This window comes from Carcharodon carcharias, chromosome 19 (assembly GCF_017639515.1).
Source record: "Carcharodon carcharias isolate sCarCar2 chromosome 19, sCarCar2.pri, whole genome shotgun sequence".
Lineage (NCBI taxonomy): Eukaryota > Metazoa > Chordata > Chondrichthyes > Lamniformes > Lamnidae > Carcharodon > Carcharodon carcharias.
This window is the reverse complement of record NC_054485.1, coordinates 102,684,569-102,705,032: the sequence shown is the minus strand read 5'-3', so window position 1 is coordinate 102,705,032 and position 20,464 is coordinate 102,684,569. Positions and strand designations below refer to the sequence as shown.

General features: G+C 46.1%; 1 protein-coding gene across 1 annotated transcript in view; it reads left to right on the top strand.

The window, feature by feature from the left end:
• Window positions 1-20,464, top strand: part of slc44a4 (solute carrier family 44 member 4) — a 68,895-nt gene that overhangs the window by 19,698 nt on the left and 28,733 nt on the right. The window contains exons 2-3 of the mRNA XM_041213526.1: window positions 16,155-16,203; window positions 16,856-16,929. Of these exons, the coding sequence (XP_041069460.1) occupies window positions 16,155-16,203; window positions 16,856-16,929 (123 nt within the window). The remainder of the gene's footprint in view (window positions 1-16,154; window positions 16,204-16,855; window positions 16,930-20,464) is intronic.

The following is a 20,464-nucleotide window of genomic DNA, read 5'->3' as shown; positions in this document are numbered from 1 at the left end:
CCCGGGAGTCAACTGAAGCCTGTCTACTAAAGCCACAATCGCCCACTTCGATGATTTGGAAGGGTCATAATCCTAAACATCCCCGCCCCCCACCCCCCTTCCTCCACCAATGTCCTCCTCCCCTGCCCTTACCAGCTTCACCCACTGCATGAGGTTCAACTAAGCACCTGAGAGTTAACACACCCTGAAAAACTTAAAGGCACTTAATGGACGAAGAGCCCATTTCAATGTGATAGCAAAGGGACTGGCCCAGGAAAATTGGCAAATAGAAATCATTTATTAACAACAGGAAATGTTTGAACAGGAGAGTTATTTGAGGATAGAATGATGTTTACTGACAAAGGAGATGCAGTCGACACTGTGTTCATGGAGTTTCCGATGGTTTAGTGAGTTGCTGCATAGAAACCTCACTGATAAGAGTGAATTATGAATTCATGTAGGAACTTGGGTAACAAGATGGGAGGGAGCAGTCTGTGGTTTCTGGGATAATAATAATGACACCTTATTCCAGGGATACATTTGCAGCCCAAAGGCTGAATTGTAGTGTGACTTGCATGGAAAAGCTCATATATAGATTGAGTCATCAGGATAAAAATGCGCTAATCTGTGATAATGTAACAAAAATAGACCAACAACTTAACCAGGTAAGAGGGGAGTGATGGACAGGATATTAAAAGGAGGAATGTTAAATTAAAATTACAAGCCAGTGCACCATTCCTACATCGCAGGCACTGAAGTACATTTGTGATTGGCATCCTTCCATCTGCAAGAGATGTTGGAAATGCAGCCTCAGAATTTTTGTTTGGTCCATATAAATTTCTTCATTTATTGGGGACTCAAACCATCTAAGGATGTACACAGGGCTATCCCTCAGCATTCAGTGAAGCACCATCGCTATTTGTGTTTCCACAAGTGGGCTCTCTCTGACACCTGCCTGACTGAAACTCGGAGGAGACTTTTTTTGGTTGGTGGGGTTACTGCTCGGTAAAGAGCGAGGCCACCCTGCCCCCAACCCCCACCCCCTCTCCAATATCTGGGGAGGACATCCCACCTCAGTGAGCTGCCAGCCAATCTGATTGTCATCCTGGCAGTGCCAGGTTTGGATGCTGGCCCCGGCATGGGGGTGCTGGCTGTCCTGATGAAGGGGAGCTAATGGAGGCTGGACTGAGGGTAAGTCCGGGGTATCGTCAGTCTCTGGTCGGCGGTCCCCAGCTAGGGGGATGAGAGACCATGAGGGTCTGGATTGGAGAGGTCAGTGTGGGAGAATTAAAGGGAGGGAAGGGGGAGAGGCATGAACATATGGCTGGTGCATCTAATGGGCACAGGGAACCCCCAAAGGATGTCTGCACTTCCCTATTTGCCTGCTACCGACCTGCCCAGTAAAGGTTGGCAGGCTACCCGCCTTGTGTGGGCTTTCTCCGTGCCACGGGTGAAATAGTAGCGGGGCAGAATGAGACACTTAAGTGGGCATCAATTGGTCTGTGAAGGGCCTCGGTAGGCCCAGGGTTAGAGGTGGGTGGGCAGGTTAGCCAAATTGTACACAGCCCGCACCCACCCTGCACCCTCCCCCCACCCCACCCATTGCAGGAAATGTTTCCTTCAAAACTAGGGACTGGGTGGAGAATAAAACTGGCAATAAATGAATGGAACTGACCTTGGGCTAATTAGACAATTGTTGTGACAAGGGTGCATTTGTAGTAATTGAACAGTAAAACTGTCCCTGGCAAAGCATCCTTTATCACCTTTACACTTGAATGGAATTTCTCAAGGTCCAGCTAAGTTATTTATAATCCAGGAGTTTAGTATGCTATAAAACACAGGTTTGCAAATCTCAGATCATTTACCTGTCAAGCAAGACTTGCTTTTAGATATTGCCTTTACCTCAGGATGTCCCAAAGTGCTTTACAGGCAATGACGTTCTTTCGTGAAGTATAGTCAGTTGTGAGAAATGCAGTGGACAAATGTACACAGCAGGATCCCCCAGACAGCCATGAGACACTGAGCCTGTTTTTTTAGTGGTTTTGCTTGAGGAATAGATATTGCCCCCCGCACCCACCTTTCCTTCGAAATAGATTCCATGGGATCTTTTTGCATCCACTGGAGAGGACGGACAGGGCCTCCATTTAACGTCTCATCTGACATGGCAGAACTCCCATTGGTACTGCACCGGGAGTGTCTGCTTGAATTGTGGGCATGAGTCGCAGTGGGGCTTGAACCCACGACCTTCTGACTCGGGCAAGAGTGTGACCCACTGAGGCAGAGCTCAACCAGGGTCTACAATTTGGGGTGTGCTCTGCAATTTGTGCATTTCTGCTGAGCTGTGCTCCATATTCTCCACACAGACATAGGCCTTTCGGCCCAACTAGTCCATACTGGCGTTTATGCTCCATACGAGCCTCCTCCCATCGCTCATCATCCCACCCCATCAGCAGAGTTTTCTAGTCTTTTCTCCCTCATGTGTTTATCCAGCTTCCCTTAAGTGTACCCATGGCATTCATCTTAACCACTCCTTGTGGTAGATTGTCACTATTCTCTGGGTAAAGAAGTTTCTTCTGAATTCCTGATTGGATTTATTATTGACTATGTTTGATATATGCCCACTAGCCCTGGTCTTGTCCACATCTTTCCTACATATACCCAACTGAACCCTTTTGCAATCTTGAAGGCCTCTATCAGATTACCACTTCTCCGAACTAGGCAGTGTGTAATGTTATTAGTAAACAGTGGTTGATTAAATGTACTCATACAGACAAACCGTTGTATTGTCACAGCCTATCTTGAAGTTTGATAGTTTATCTAAATTGGGCTTTGGGCCAACAGCCTGGTTAAGGAAAGAAAGCGTGTATGTGTCTGCATGTGCATGCATGTCTGTGTGTGCATTGCGTGTGTGTGTCTGTGTGCGCATGCATGTCTGTGTGCACGCGCAAGGAAGAGATACCAGAACCAAAAACTTTTTTTTTATAGAGAGCAAAGGATATCCATAGCCCTATTTGTAGCATTGCTGAGTAAGATGGTAGTGAGTATGGTTCAAGGGTCAAGGCCACACTGAGGGTTACAGTAAAGAAGAGCGAGTTGATCTAGCGAATAATAAAAGCAAAAAACTGCGGATGCTGGAAATCCAAAACAAAAATACCTGGAAAAACTCAGCAGGTCTGGCAGCATCTGCGGAGAGGAACACAGTTAACGTTTTGAGTCCGAATGACCCTTCAAAAGAACTAAGTAAAAACAGAAGAGAGGTGAAATGTAAGCTGGTTTAAGGGGGTGGGTAGAGTTGGATAAAGGGCCAGTGATAGGTGGAGATAACCAAAAGATGTCATAGACAAAAGGACAAAGAGGTGTTGAAGGTGGTGATATTATCTAAGGAATGTGCTAATTAAGGGTAGAAAGCAGGACGAGCAAGGTACAGATAGCCCTAGTGGGGGTGGGGGGAAGGAATCGAAAAAGGCTAAAAGGTAGAGATAAAACAATAGATGGAAATACATTTAAAAATAATGGAAATAGGTGGGGAAAGAAAAATCTATATAAATTATTGGAAAAAAAAAAAGGGGGGGAGTCGGAAAGGGGGTGGGCATGGAGGAGAGAGTTCATGATCTAAAATTGTTGAACTCAATATTCAGTCCGGAAGGCTGTAAAGTGCCTAGTCAGAAGATGAGATGCTGTTCATCCAGTTTGCATTGAGCTTCACTGGAACAATGCAGCAGGCCAAGGACGGACATGTGGGCATGAGAGCAGGGTGGAGTGTTGAAATGGCAAGCGACAGGGAGGTCTGGGTAATGCTTACGGGCAGACCGAAGGTGTTCCGCAAAGCGATCACCCAGTCTGCGTTTGGTCTCTCCAACGTAGAGGAAACCGCATTGGGAACAATGAATGCAGTAGCCTAAATTGAGGGAAGTGCAAGTGAAATGCTGCTTCACTTGAAAGGAGTGTTTGGGCCCTTGGACGGTGAGGAGAGGGGAAGTGAAGGGGGAGGTGTTGCACCTTCTGCGGTTGCATGGGAAGGTGCCGTGGGAGGGGGTTGAGGTGTAGGGGGTGATGGAGCAGTGGACCAGGGTGTCCCAGAGGGAATGATTCCTGCAGAATGCCGCCGGGGAGGTGAAGGGAAGATGTGTTTGGTGGTGGCATCATGCTGGAGTTGGCGGAAATGGTGGAGGATGATCCTTTGAATGTGGAGGCTGGTGGAGTGGTAAGTGAGGACAAGGGGGACCCTATCATGTTTCTGGGAGGGAGAGGAAGGTGTGAGGGCAGATGTGCGAGAGATGGGCAGGACACGGTTGAGGGCCCTGTCAACCACTGTGGGTGGAAAACCTCGGTTAAGGAAGAAGGAAGAAATGTCAGAGGAACTGTTTTTGAGGTGAAGGAACTGAGAGAATGGGATGAAGTCCTTACAGGAGGCGGGGTGTGAGGAGCTGTAGTCGAGGCAGCTGTGGTCCATCTCTGACACTTCCCTTCCCTTCCTTGACCTCTCTGACTCAATTTCTGGTGATAGACTGTCCACCAATATCCATTACAAGCCTACCGACTCCCACAGCTACCTCGACTACAGCTCCTCACAACCCGCTTCCTGTAAGGACTCTATCCCATTCTCTCAGTTTCTTCGCCTCCGTCGCATCTGTTCTGATGATGCCACTTTCAAAAACAGTTCCTCTGACATGTCTTCCTTCTTCCTTAACCAAGGTTTTCCACCCACAGTGGTTGACAGGGCCCTCAACTATGTCCGGCCCATCTCCCGCGCATCCGCCCTCACAGCTTCCTCTCCCTCCAGAAACATGATAGGGTCCCCCTTGTCCTCACTTATCACCTCACCAGCCTTTGCATTCAAAGAATCGTCCTCCACCAACTCCAGCATGATGCCACCACAAAACACATCTTCCCTTCACCCCCCTGGCAGCATTCCGCAGAGATCGTTCCCTCTGGGACACCCTGGTCCACTCCTCCATCACCCCCTACTCCTCAACCCCCTCCCACGGCACCTTCCCATGCAACCACAGAAGGTGCAACACCTGCCCCTTTACTTCCCCTCTCCTCGCTGTCCAAGGGCCCAAACGTTCCTTTCAAGTGAAGCAGCATTTCACTTGCACTTCCCTCAATTTAGTCTACTGCATTTGTTGCTCCCATTGGAGAGACCAAACGCAGACTGCGTGACCGTTTTGCAGAACACCTTCGGTCTGTCCACAAGCATGACCCAGACCTCCCTGTCGCTGGCCATTTCAACACTCCACCCTGCTTTCATGCCCATATGTCTGTCCTTGGCCTGCTGCATTGTTCCAGTGAAGCTCAACGCAAACTGGAGGAACATCACCTCATCTTCCGACTAGGCACTTTACAGCTTTCCGGACTGAATATTGAGTTCAATAATTTTAGATCATGAACTCTCTCCTCCATCCCCACCCCATTTCCGATTTCCACCCCCCCCCCACCCCCCACCCACCTTCTTTTCCAATAATTTATATAGATTTTTCTTTTCCCACCTATTTCCATTATTTTTAAATGTATTTCCATCCATTGCTTTATCTCTAACTTTTAGCCTTTTTCAATTCCATCCCCCCACCCCACCCCCACTAGGGCTACCTGTACCTTGTTTGTCCTGCTTTCTACCTTTGATTAGCACATTAATTAGATAATATCACCACCTTCAACACCTCTTTGTCATTTTGTCTGTGACATCTTTTGGTTATCTCCACCTATCACTGGCCCTCTATCCAGCTTTACTTGTCACACCACCACCGCCCCCACCCCACCTTAAACAAGCTTATATTTCACCTCTCTTCTGTTTTTACTTAGTTTTGTTGAAGGGTCATTCGGACTCGAAACGTTAACTGTGTTCCTCTCCGCAGATGCTGCCAGACCTGCTGAGTTTTTCCAGGTACTTTTGTTTTTGTAGAGTATAATAAAGTTTGTCAGTGTAGTGTATTGCTCTGATCTCCTGATTACAAGATTTGCAAGGATAAAACCATGAGGACTGTACAAGCTAGGGCTTATTTCTCGAGAATAGAGAAGGCTGAAGGATGACCTGATAGGTGTTTAAACCCATGAAGGCATTCAGGATGGCAGGCATAGGGTGAGTCCAGAACCAGGGGGCCATCAATATGAGAAATCCAAAAGGGAATTCAGGAGAAACATCTTTACTCAGAGAATGGAGTGAATGTGGAACTCCCTACCATGGTGGATGGCTGTAGATGCACTTATGGGAAAGCTAGATAAAAACACAAGGAAGAAAGGAATAGAGGGACATGTTGATGAAGTTGGAAGAAGGGGATGGGAGGAGGTTTGTGTGGAGTGTAAACACCAACATGGAACAGATGGGCCAAATGGCCTGTTCGAGTGCTGTGAATATTTTGCAATATTTTAAGTACAGCTGCCACTTTCAGCAAAATTGAAACATCGCTTACCCTGTGGAGCTTGGGTGATTGAATAAAACAACTCCGAGAGGGAAAGGAGGCGAGATGTACCCTTGTTAATACTTCAGATGAAAAATAAATTCTAATATGTGAGAGAAATTAGCTAATCAAAGCAGAATACTGCAGGTGCTGGCTATCTGAAATAAAACCAGAAAATGCTGGAAATATTCCTGCCTGACAGCATCTGTGGACAGAGAAACAGGGTTAACATTTCAGGTTGAAATGATGCTTCATCAGGACTGGGATAAGCTGGAGATGTAACAGGTTTTGATCAAGGGATGGATGGGACGAGGGTAAATGCAAGGTCTGTGATAGGGTGGAAGACTGAGTGACAGAAGTCCAAAAGGAATGGTGATAGGACAAGAAAAGAAACAGAAGATGTGCCGAGAGCGGGTGTTCTACGGAGTGAAAGCAAAACTGAGAGGAAAACTGAAACATAAAGGAAACAAGATGGAGGCAGAGATTACAATCAGAAATTGTTGAACTCAGTGAGTCTGGAAGGCTGTAAAGTGCCTAATTGAAAGATGAGGTGCTGTTCCTCAAGCTTGCATCAAGTTTCACTGGAACATAGGAATGTAGGAAATAGACGCAGGAGTAGGCCATTCAGCCCCTCAAGCCTGCTCTGCATCATGGTTGAAGGTCTACTTCTAATGCCATTTTCTTGCACTATCCCCATATCCCTTGGTGTCCTTAATATCTAGAAATCTATTGATCTCTGCCTTGAACATATTCATTGAGCCTCCACAGCCCTCTGGGGTACACTGCAGAAGATATTAGCTAATGCCTGTCTTGTGAAAAATGCGAGAGAATCCAGTGAAAGAGATGCAATAAAGTTTTTTTTTTAAATGTGATCATTTCCTTATTAGCCTACCCAGGCCAGTTAGAGTAAACCTGAAAATGGAACCAGGAGAATTGTTATTGGTGGAGCGTAACCGCTCGGGTCAAGTCCTGTTGCTTGGTGGAGACGGAACATTCCCTCCACACCCACCCCCCACCACCCACCATTTGGTTGGAAATGCCACCTGGGAAATGCTATGGGCGAATGGTGGCCGCTGCAGGAGGTCACGAGTCAGCAGGAGGGCGAGTGGCATGTGGGTGGGCGCAGCAACCGCTGCTCTCTATCGGACACCTCCATCCGTCCGAGGAGGGTGGGGGATGGAGGTCTTTCCCGCTGTCCTTTTGTGAGGCTGGTGATTTATGTTCCAAGTACAACCCGACTTTCTGGTTTGTTTTGTATTGTGTTGACTAAACGTGAAGCTGCTGAACCTCTCGCTACATTGATTGAGCACCTCCCTCTCGGAATAAGCTAGCTGAGTCACTAGGTCCGGTTACCAGGAAAACAAATTGCTTTTTCTCCGCCCTTGCTTTGCCCCTGGTTAATATATACATTGGATTCGGGTGAACGGGTGGTCACAAAAAGGCTAATGTAATTCAGGGCTTCAGAGCGAGATGTATGTTTATTGCAGTTATACTGCTGGACTAACCTCACTTCTCACCCCTCTGGGTGTCTGTCCCATGTCATGAAGGATTTAGTGAACACTGGGACTTGGTTGATTCAGCAGAATAATAAACTAGGGTTAAGGCTTCTTACGGAGGAGAAGCTGGTGAAAAGGTGAGTTACCGTCCCTGAGGTTAAGCGGGAATGTGACTTGTGGCCTTGCACACAATATGAATGGGTCAGGACGATGAGGGACAATTCTCATCCCCTGCACTGGAGAATCCAGAACAATGAGGGAGATGTGACATTTAGATAGAAAGACAGGCTTGCACTAATCTGCGGCCTTTCAGATGTCCCAGAGCACTTTACAGCCAATTAATCACTTTTAAAAAAAAATGTAGTCACTGTTGTAATGCCAGAAATGCAGCAGCCAATTTGTGCACAGCATGATCCCATAAACAGCATTGTGAGAATGAAAAAAACAAAAAAAAAAACTGCGGATGCTGGAAATCCAAAACAAAAACAGAATTACCTGGAAAAACTCAGCAGGTCTGGCAGCATCGGCGGAGAAGAAAAGAGTTGACGTTTCGAGTCCTCATGACCCTTCGACAGAACTTGAGTTCGAGTCCAAGAAAGAGTTGAAATATACTCAAACTCAAGTTCTGTCGAAGGGTCATGAGGACTCGAAACGTCAACTCTTTTCTTCTCCGCCGATGCTGCCAGACCTGCTGAGTTTTTCCAGGTAATTCTGTTTTTATTGTGAGAATGACCCAGGTAACCTGTTGTTTGGGAATGAGAAGGTTCGCTAGGTTGATCCCAAGGATGGGGGGATTTTCTTATTTTCTTATGAGGAGAGGTTGAATCGGTTGGGCCTGTACTCATTGGAGTTTAGAAGAATGAGAAGTGACCTTATTGAAACATATAAGATTCTTAGGGGGCTTGACAGGATAGATGCTGAGAGGTGGTTTCCCCTTCTGGGAGAGTCTAGGATCAGAGGGCATAATCTCAGAGTAAGGGGGCACCCATTTAAGACAGATGAGGAGGAATTTCTTCTCTCAGAGGGTAGAGAATCTGTGGAATTCTTTACAGCAGAGGGCTGTAGAAGCTGGGTTGTTAAGTATACTTAAGGTTGAGATAGACAGATTTTTAATCAGTAAGGGGATCAAGGGCTATGGGGAAGAGGCAGGAAAGTGGAGTTGAGGATTATCAGATCAGCCATGATCTCATTGAATGGAGGAGCAGACCCGATGGGTTGAATGACCTATTTCTGCTCCTATGTCTTATGAATAAATGTTGGCCAGGTCACCAGGGATAACTCTCCTCCCTTGGCCCCACCACCCTTCCCTCCCCTCCCCTCCCCTCTTTCCCCCAACCATTCGCTCTTCTTGGAAATCTTTTGCATCCACCAAGAGGGTAGGTGGGGCCTGGATTTAGCATCTCCTCTGAAATACTCCCTCAGCACTGCACTGGATTGCCAGCCCAGATTGCCTTCAGCTGCCTGCAGGGGTCCCAAGCTCTGGAATTCCCTCCCTACACCTCTCTACTTCACTCTCCCCCTTTAAGAGAGGAGAAAGCAGGCCACACTTAAATCAGCCATGATCCTATATGATGGCAGAACAGGCTTGATGGACCGAATGGCCTACACTTGCCCCTTTTTATGATGATCTAATTCAGAGTAGGGAGTGTGTGTGCTTTAATCTGTTGTTGGATTGCTTTGTAGTGTTGGCAATATGGATTTTATTTGTGTGGATGTGTGGCCTTTCTAACTGAGAGCTGGCTTGGCTGTGTGTGTTCACTGTAACTTGAGCTTCCTAATAATGTGTACAGTGCTCACTGTTAATTGAGCAGCCTTGCGGAACTGCACTGTGTTGTTCTGAGTCTCTGCTTCTAGGGTAACAGTAAACCTTATTTGTTCTGTTTAATTTTTAAACAGGGACCTTACTTCAGCAGACTTCCTCCTCTTGAATTTCTGGAGATTCAGAATGAAATGCACAAGTCTGCGCATGTCGATACACTCAGCTTTGTTTGCAATGCAGTTCAGCTTTGTTTGCAATGCAGTTCCTGTGAATGCTGTGCATAGCACAGGTGTTAATTCATTCAAGGAGCCATACGAAAAGCAGGAATTTGCCTTTATCTAATGCCTTTTGTGGGCTCATGGGCCAAAGCATATTGCACCCGATAAAGTACCTTTTTGAAGCTTAGTCACTGTTGTATCGTAGCATACGTGGAAGCCAATTCACGCTCAGCAAACTTCCACAAACAGCGAGGTGAGAATGACCAGACAACCTGTTTTGTGTGATGTTGATCCGGGTGGAATGTTGTGGCTCCGTGACTTTAAAATCTCTTACTGAATGAGCACTTGGCACATCACAACATTCAAGGCTATGGGCCAAGTGCTGGTAAATTTGATTAGGTAGGTTGGTCAAGTGTTTCTCACGTGTCAGTGTGGACTCGATGGGCTGAAGAGCCTCTTCTGCACTGTGTGATTCTGTGAATCTTTATTTTCCGGAACCGGAGCAACATCAGGTACCTTCTTAGGCACAGACAAGTTTGGTGTTACCCAATCCGACTGAGACATCTGGTATGTCTATCTTGGTTGATCAATCACAGTGTGGACCATAGGTTCTATAATGGTTACAGGTGGAACATTGGTTTGTTGGGGTATCGCCCTACTTCTCAAATGATCCACGTGTTTGTGGATCTGGCCCTCCACTTCTACATGGTACAACAATGGTCCTGTCACAGAAACTATTATGCCAGGTAACCAGCTCGATCCACCAATGTTTCGTACAAATACTCTTTCACCGAAAGAAAATCCTTGCTCTTGATTATACAAATCATGAGTCACTTTTTGATCCCCTTGACTGTTCTCTACCTTCTCCTCTAAATTGGGATGTGCCAGGCTTAATCACATATGAAGGTGGCACTTCATAAGTAACTCTGAAGGTGTTGAACCTATTCGCAGCGTGGGGGGGATTCTTTTCTCAACCATCTTCCATCTTGTCTTCTGTCTACCATAGAATTTAGTCTCGTCCTTCATTTTGACTTCACAGTTGGCCAGACTTCTCTCAGGTGAGATCTCAACGTGGATCCGTTCAGGGGTTGAGCCTCCCATGTCTTCATCACTCACTTGCATTTTGGAAAGTTCCACTTTTCCTTCTAATGCCTCTTTTGTTTCACACAGCTGATTCTTCAGCTCTTCTGCCTCCTCCTTGTATCTTTTGGCTTCCCCCTGGAACCTTGAAAATTGCTGCATCTTCTCTGCCAACTGGTTCTTCAGTTTGTTCAGAGTGACATTAATTTTATTCTGCCTCTCTTTGTAATTTCCCCAGAGGTGCAAACTTTGCCCTGAGGGATCCTTGTAGTGTGTGAAGGTCTTTCAGCAGTTTTCCTTTTCTTTACAAAGCTCACTTGCTTCATCTGGAATACTGTAATTCAGCAGGGTCTCGATGGGTTTCTTCTGCTGTTCTTCCATGCTGCTGTTTAAGACAGTCTTCGTTCATCAGGTTGCTGAATGGCTGCACACTCCTTTTGCATCCTTTTAAGGTCCTTGGACTCTCTAGGCTCATTCTGAAGTACCTTGCTTTTTTCCTTTTCCAACTCGGGAATCCTTCGTCTTTCCTTTTTGAAATCTCACTGGCCGATCAAGGTTAATTTCCCTTGACTAATTACAACCTAGGAGACTTGGTCCTTCACCTTCCACTCCAATCAGAGGGAGCTGTGCTGTCTGGTGCTTGTAATAAACAGGTACAGTGGTAATATCATTCACTTGTATGACTTCACCAGTATATGTTTTCAATTTGGCTGAAGTCTGCTCCATATTCAATTGTTGAGTACCCTTGTTTAAACATTTGAGTGTGTTTTCCCCCACTACAGTGGTTAATGCACCGGTATCCACTCCCATTATCAAACGTTTTCCATTGACCTGAAAAGTAACAGTGATTGACTCTGTTTTCCCCACTTTCACATTAAATAGAGAATAAACATCGGAATTAGTGGTTTCTGGTTCTTCCATATTATGTACTTCGATCAGTTTAGTTTGCTGCCTGGGAGTCTGCCTCAATTTTGCGTAAGGTTGCTTCAGTAAGTGTACTCTTTTATAACAATAATGGCACTCCACCTCTTTAAAGTGGCAAGTTCCAGGGATGTGTTTACTTCCACGTCGGTAACAATTCATTTTCAGATTTGCTGCTGAGCTGCCTCTTGTATATTTTTTAAATTTTCAGGTAGCAGGGACTGTCTCCCACCTTGCGGCTGACTCCTTAGTTTCTGCACCTTGCCCGGTGCTCTGTTCCCACCCCAACTGGAAAATGGCACCATTTTGTACACCATCTAAGGCCTGCGAATCCTGCTTGGCACTTTCCATCACAAGCGCTGCTTCCAATGCTCTTTCAAAATCGATATTTACTTCAGCTAATAACCGTCATTGAACAGCATCATCGTGCACACTGCAGACCAAACGATCCCTTAACATATCGTTTCGGGTCTCCTTGAAGTTACAATGTTCAGCTAGCTGTTTCAACTTCGCTAGATGTGTTGCTGTGGCCTTCCCCGGGACCCTGACTCTCGAATTAGATTTGAACCTCTGCATGATTACAGAGGGTTTGGATTGTAAATGACCTTTTTGTGAGATTTGGGGGCTTTCGGGGTGATCAGATTGTGGATTAACTTATAAACTTTACTCCCACAAATGCTTAGGAGAATTGCTTTCCCTTTTTTTCCTCCACCATTATTTTGTTTGCTTGGGAAAAGAAACCAAGGTGTTCTCTATATTGACTTTAATCCACTGTGAATGAGTCCGTGGGGTTGATCCTGCCCAAAAAATGCCATACCTGGTGAGCATATTTTCTCTTTATTCTGTTTAAAACATTCACTGGAACCAATTTATCCTCGTCACCTGTTGTTATAGGTTTGATTTTCCAGACAGGTTTCTCATAAGAAACAGTGAACTTTGTTTACAGGGCTTCTACAGCAGTTACATGCTTCCATCAAACACCACAACTAGACACAAATTTCACCCCCAAGGTTCCTTGCACTTTGCAGTGATTCGTTCACACTGCCATGTGATACTACATAGTCTTAAAGCTACTGTTACTACATTGAGGCATGCATGTTTTTAAAAATTCAAACTCCATTTTCCTTTTGTGATTTGCATTCCATCTTAAGTCATGGTTTCAATGGAATTTTTGGTCTGCCCTGGGGCTTGAGTTTGAAGCCTTCTCCACATCTAACCAGCCACTGCTCTAGGAAAAGGGCAATGAGTGACACGTTGTGTCTAAGAGTCACTATGCTGCAATTCCTCAGTGGGTTCCCTCACACTGCAACTGTGGGTGACTCTAACCATTTGGCAACAACCCTGTGTTTATTGATCGATCCAAACATGCTCACTCTGAAAAATCCTTCTCTAATTCCGTGGGAGCTGGCCCAGTTCCTGCCTTGCAGGATACCAGAAATGCCAAACATGCGGAAAATTCCCAAGGACTGGAAAGGTTTTTGTCAGGGTTCATCTTAAGCAGCTCAGGCCTCTGCCCCACGGGCTATTCCCAGGGACGCACACTAAGATAAACATCAATTGCAGCTGCAGGATAGCCAGCTTGGTGAAATATGCTCTTTGGTTTGCCTGAAATCTGCTGATCTTCCAGTGCCAAGCATTGCCCACAACTGAGTGTTGCAGACTGGCACATTTCAAGTTCCAGGATTACGTGCTGAGGGATGCACTAAACTTGGGGTAGCCGCTGCAAAAGCGCAAAGGGGAAAGGTCGCTACCTAAGGCCGTTCAGCCATAGTATACTGAGCGGCTGGAAACTTTGGGCTTTCTCTGTGACATGAAATAAATATCGTAAATATTACCTGTAACTGTAAGTGTACTGAGGCCTCTCAGACTGCCACATATATTGGTAGAACATAAGAACATAAGAACTAGGAGCAGGAGTAGGCAATTCAGCTCCTCGAATCTGCCCCGCCATTCAATACAATCATGGCTGATCTCATTTTGGCCACAACTCCAATTTTCCACCCTCTCCCCATAACCTTTCATCCCATTACTAATTAAAAATCTGTCTATCTCATCCTCAAATTTGTGCAGCATCCCGGCATCCACTGCACTCTGATGTAGTGAATACCACAGATTCACGACCCTTTGAGAAAAGCAATTCCTCCTCATCTCTGATTTAAATCTACCACCCCTTAGCCTAAAACTATGGCTTCTCGTTCTAGAATGCCCCACAAGGGGAAACATCCACTCCACATCTACTTTTGTCTACCCCCTTTAGCATCTTATATGTAGAAATGTAGAAACATTTGCTTTGCATTTTATGTAAAGTCAACTGAACTATTATGTACTTTCATAAATTTTATGAATGAAGTATATCTTTCGGAAAGAAAGGAATTCCTAGCATGTAAACAGGGCACCTAGTCTGCATCAACAACACAGAAAAGGATTGGTACCTTTTACTAATAATACCAACACCAACAACAAACCCAATAACAATTTAAATGGTGTCTTCAACATCGTAAAGCATCCCAAGGTGTTTCACAGGAGTGATCATCAAAACAAAATTTGACACTGAGTCACGCAAGAAGACATTGGGCGATCAGGAGCTTGGTCACAGAGGTGGGTTTTTAAGGAGGGTGAGGAAGAGAGGTTTAGGGAGGGAATTCCAGCACTTGGGGCCCACGCAGCCAAAGGCACGCACCAATGGTGAAGCGATTAAAATTAGGGATTGACCAGAGACTGTAATTGAAGAAGTGCAGATATCTCTGGGGACTGCGGGAGCTGGAGGAGGTTACAGATGGGCGGGGCTGTGGGGACTGGAGTTGAAGGAATTTGAGATTTGTTCCAGGGATGGTGGGGGTGGAGGGGTTTGGGGCGAGGGTGAGTGCTTCTGCCAGTGTTTGCTCAGCGCTGGGATATTGGTATCTGTTAGGTAAACTCTGATGCATGGTTTAACCGATGTAGCACGATTTACCATGTGCTGCACCATCTGTTTCCAATCCCCTGTCGGTACAGGGCTGCTCCCAATGGGCACTGCAGCTTGTGTACAATCCGATGGAGATGCTGTCGGCCTATTGCGCGCTGCAATGACATGTTTTCTTAGCTTTGGGTACTTGATGAGGAAGCCATTGTTTGCGCACATCTCATTCGGCTGGTTTTCAAAGTACCTAATAGCCAGCGGCCTGTGGTGAGTCTGTTATCACTGGGAGGGGGGAATTGGGAAGTGATTTTAAAATGGAAGGTTAGGAGAAGGGAAAGGTTGAACGGGCTGAATGGCCTTTCCTCATTCTCGTGCTTGTCCTCTTCAGTACAGTGAGGGTATCACCATTGACTGAATGGGTTGGCGGAGATTAGGGTGATAGCGAGTGAGTCTTCACTGCCTTGGGACAAGGGCAAGTGATCAGATGCAGAGAGACTCGTCTTTTTTTTTTTAACCTGCCATGTGCAATGCAATTTGCCGACTTTGAGTTCCGTCGGTTTTCCCAGAATCCGACCACGTGCGAATGCTGTTATCCGTTCAGTCACTAGACATGGTGCCAACCCTGACTTGTGCTGTCATCATGCATAACGGGAGGAGGCCATTCAACCCTTTGAGCCTGTTCCACCCTGACTGACCTGTATCTTCTCTCATCTGACCCAGCTTGGTTCTGTAACCGCCTACAAGGCACAAGTCGGAAGTATGATGGAAAACTCCCCACTTGCCTGGACGAGTGCGGATCAAACAACAGTCAAGAATCTCGACACCATCCCGGATTAGCACCACATCTACCAGCGTCAATGTCCACTCTCTCCAGTACCGTCTACACAATGCAAATTTCTTTAGATCTACTCCATCAAAATCACCCGAAATAACAAACATGCTGTCAGGAGAAGAGGGTTACATTGTGGAGATTAGAAGTGTGGAGGGGTGGTGGTGGTAAATTCCTTAAAGCAATAAACAAGGGATGTGATGTCTCCAGACTCTCATTTAAAATGTGCTACCTCTTCGCATGAAAGCTGTTCGTAAAGTATTGATATAAACATGATTCTCATTTCAGATCTCTGTAACCTGATATCACCCCCTAGCAGCCACTGTTTGATGTATATCACACGTGTGGTTTATGTATCTCTTCACCCAGTGAACTCATTTGTGTTTACTGAATGTCGTTCTTTATGCCTTAAATAATATTATCAGGGTTGTTTGACCTGCGCACTTGGAGGGGTTGGCTGCTCGGTAATTAAAGCTGTGAGTGGGAGGTGCTGGACTGTGGGGTGTCTGTGTTTTAAAGGGAGTCGCTGTATCGCAGGCTGCATACTAACCCGGCTGTTTCCTTTCTGTCACCAGGGGAACCAGTCAAGTATGACCCGACTTTCAATGGTCCAATCAAAAACAGGTAAAATCCAACCCTCTACTGACAATGCCTCCACAACTTTCTGGGGTAGACAATTCCAAAGATTCCACAACCCTTTTGAGTGAAGAAATTTCCCATCTCTGTGCTAGATTGCCCCCTTTGTCTTGAGACTGTGCCCCCATGTTTCAGATTCACCTTTATTCTTCTGAACTCCAGAGAGTGTAGGCCCAATTTAATCAGCTTCTCATCACAAGACAACCCTCTCATCCCAGGTACCAGGATAGTGAACCTTCACAAAACAAAAACAGAATTACCTGGAAAAACTCAGCAGGTCTGGCAGCATCGGCAGAGAGGAAAAGAGTTGACGTTTCGAGTCCTCATGACTCTTCAACAGAACTAGGTGAATCCAAGGAAGGGGTGAAATATAAGCTGGTTTAAGGTGTGTGTGTGTGTGTGTGTGTGTGTGTGTGTGTGTGTGTGTGTGTGTGTGTTTGGGGGGGGTGGGGTTGGAACCTTTGCTGTATTGCCTCCAATGTAAGTATATCCTCCTTTAAATAGGGAGAACAAAACTGCACACTATTAGCAAACATTATTTAACATCCCCAGGAGCTCTTTCTCCTAAGTTGCTGGTAGGCCAATCTTTAATTATTGGTTGAAAACAATCTTTCCCCTTGTACCTTTTTTCTCCCTGTAGGAGTTGCACTGACATCATCTGCTGTGCGCTGTTTATGGTCTTCATTGTGGGTTATATGATCGTGGGTATCTTGGGTAAGTAGCATTTTGCATTCAACTTTAGCCTTTTCAGTCATGTTTGTCATGTTCTCTCCGGTTCACTGCCACAGGGTGCCCTCAGTCATCACGGCGGCGAGTTTCCCCCAGCTTTTCCAACCTTAACCGAGTGACACTCTTATCCCTCGAGCTAGTTTGGTGAGTGACACATCATAGATTCATAGAGGTATACAGCACAGGCCCTGCGGCCCATCGTGTCCATGCCGGCCATCAAGTAACTCTATTCTAATCCCATTTTGCAGCCCTTGGCCCATAGCCCTGTATGCTATTGCGTTTCAAGTGCTTATCTAAATACTTCTTAAATGTTGTGAGGGTTCTTGCCTCTACCACCCCCTCAGGTAGTGAGTTCCAGATTCCAACCACCCTCTGGGTGAAAAAGATTTTCCTCAAATCCCCTCTAAACTTCCTGCCCCTTACCTTAAATCTATACCCCCTGGTTAATGACACCTCTGCTAAGGGGAAAAGTTTCTTTCTATCTACCCTATCTGTGCTCCTCATAATTTTGTATACCTCTATCAGGTCCCCCCTCAACTGCCTCTGCTCCAAGGAAAACAAGGAGACCAGTCTCTCTTCATAGCTGAAATGCTCCAGCCCAGCCAAATTCCTGGTGAATCTCCTCTGCACCCTTTCCAGTGCAATCACATCGTTCCTGTAGCGTGGTGAACAGAACTGCGCACAGTACTCCAGCTGTGGCCTAACTCCGCCATAACCCCCCTGCTCTTAAGTTCTATGCCTCGGCTAAAAGGCAAGTATCCCACATGCCTTCTTAACCACCTTATCTACCTGTGCTGCTGCCTTCAGGGATCTGTGGACATGTACACCAAGGACCCTCTGATCCTCTGTACTTCCTAGGTCCTACCATTCATTGTGTACCCTTGCTGTGTTGTTAGTCTTCCCAAAATGCATCACCTGACACTTCTCAGGATTAAATCCTATTTGCCACTGCTCTGCCCATCTTACCAGCCCATCTATATCGTCTTGTAGTCAAAGGCTTTCCTCCTCACTTTTTACGATGACATCAATTTTCGAGTCACCTCGATCATATTCACGTCTAAATCATTAATGTACATGACAAACAGCAAGGGTCCCAGCACCGAACCCTGCGATACACCACTCGCTGTAGGCTTCCAATCGCAAATCCTGTCCTCAACCTGTCTTTGGGCAGGAGTGAGAATGCTCTCAGGCATGAGCTGGGAGCTTAAAACAAACTCTAAGAGCATTGAGTCAAAGTGCACATATAAGAACATAAGGTCCTGAATTTTTCCTTCGCTGGGCGCGGGAGATCGGTGAGCCCGGAAGTGGATGCGAAATTCCGCCAACGATCGGCCTCCAGCCCCGCTCTTATGCTGGCTGGCCAATCAACAGCCAGCCCAGTGTGAAACACGCCTGAGGAAAGGCTCAGCAATGCCACTTGGGGCAGGAAGAGGGGCAGGTGATGACATCACCACGGGTGCTGGTGAGCGCTTCCAGTGAGCTCCCTGAAGGCAGGCAGCTGCCTCGGGCAGCTCCAGACCTCCAAATAATAAAAGAAAGCATAAAAATGCTGCAAAAAATTTCCAGGCAGCATAGTCAAGCACTTGAAAGCAGACCTCATTTTTTTAAAAAAAATTAAAAAGTCTCCCAGATATTTCTTTTTATTTTAAGTCCTAAGGGAGATTTCATCCTGCCCTTGGATGACCTTTTATCAAAAATGTGAAGTCCGCCTGGTCGACTGGCCTGTCCGCCAATCGTAAGGTTGGACAGGCCACAAAAAGACACTGACAACTGGGCTTAATTTCCCACGTAATTGTCGGCGGGCCGCCCGCCAAGCGAAATATCACGCTCGCCCGACGTCATCCCGCGCGATTTCACGTCTGTTCAGGTCGGGCATGTGCCTGCCTGCGGGAGGTAAAATTCTGGCCAAGAAATAGGGGCAGGAGGAGGTCATTCCGACCCTTAGTGCACACTACACAGCAGTTTGTACCATCTACACGATGCGTTTTGCAAGTGTTTTCCTCTTAATAGTTGAACGCTGCAATTAATTTATTATGTTATTGCTGCTAATGGCTGTGTGCCTGCCTGAACCTTGATGCCTTTCACATTTTGACTTCCCTGGAATCTTTTAAGGGCAGTTTAAACAGTTCCAGAGCACCCTTTGCGCAGTGCTGGGCTGATTTTTTTGGTGCAGTTGGAGGTGTTGTACAGGCTGGAAAGACTGAACTTGATGAAAGTTATGATACAAACAGGAATTTCTTCGGAATTCTGATCTTATATTTACATGAAGGTACAGGCTAGCACTGGTTAAACCATAACACTGTATCTCCTGTTTCTCGTTGTATTGAAACAAAGTTGGCCCTGTTTGTTCTGGGGGTTTGAGACTGAGGGGCCCGCCAAGTATCCCTCACGGACGGCAATGCTGGGATACAAATAGTTGCTGTCCCTATGCTTCGGAATTTCATTAACCGCAGTGTGGGATCAGAGTGGCCCTGATTTCTGGGAAAGAGGAGCACCGACCAGTTGCCCCATTCTCCGCATCAAGCCTGTATCCCCAAACTGGCACATTCGTGCTGTGACCCTCCAGGGCAATGGTGATATTGTGGTCATGTTACTGCTCTAATAATCCAGAGACCAGACTAATACTCCAGAGTTGAGAGTTCAAACACCACCTCAGCAGCTCAGGAATTCAAATTCACTTTCTAAAATCTAGAATTAAAAATACTGTTCTCGTTAATATGACTTATGAAACCATTTGTGATTTTAAAAAAAACCATCACAAAGGAAGGAAATTTGCCATGGCCTACATGTGACTCCAGATCCACAACGATGTGGCTGACTCTTAGCTGCCCTCTGAAATGGCCTAGCAAGCCACTCGTTGTGCCAAACCACTGCGGGAAAGTTAAGATTGCGGGTGCAGCTATACCACACGGACTGCTGCAATTGAAGAAGGCAGCTCACCTCCCATTCTCGAGGGCAGCTGGGGATGGGTGACAAGTGCTGGCCTGGCCACTGATACCCACATCCTCAGGAAGTGTTTAAAAAAAACTTCCATTAAGTTCCTGTGCCCACATATATAATGGGCATTAGCCATGTAAACCTGTCACACTCCATAATTCCATAACCCTTCCACTTGGGAAGGTGAAATTACAGCCTAACCATTTTCCAGAAGTTTACATTGCTACTTTAGACATAAACATTTATAATGGGGGAGGCTGACCTATTTTAAATTCATTTTACAAGATGTGGGCATTGCCAGCTAGGCCAGTATTTATTGCCCATCCCTAATTGTGCATGAGAAGGTGGTGGTGAGCTGTCTTCTTGAACTGCAGCAGTCCCTGCAGTGTAGGTAAACCCACAGCATTGTTAGGCGGGGAGTTCCTGGGATTTTGACCCAGTGACAGTGAAGGAACGGCAATATATTTCCAAGTCAGGATGATGTGTAGCTTGGAGGAGAACTTCCAGGTGGTGGTGTCCCCATGTATCTGCTGTCCTTGTCCTTCTAGATGGCAGCGATCACAGGGTTGGAAAGTGCTGCCTA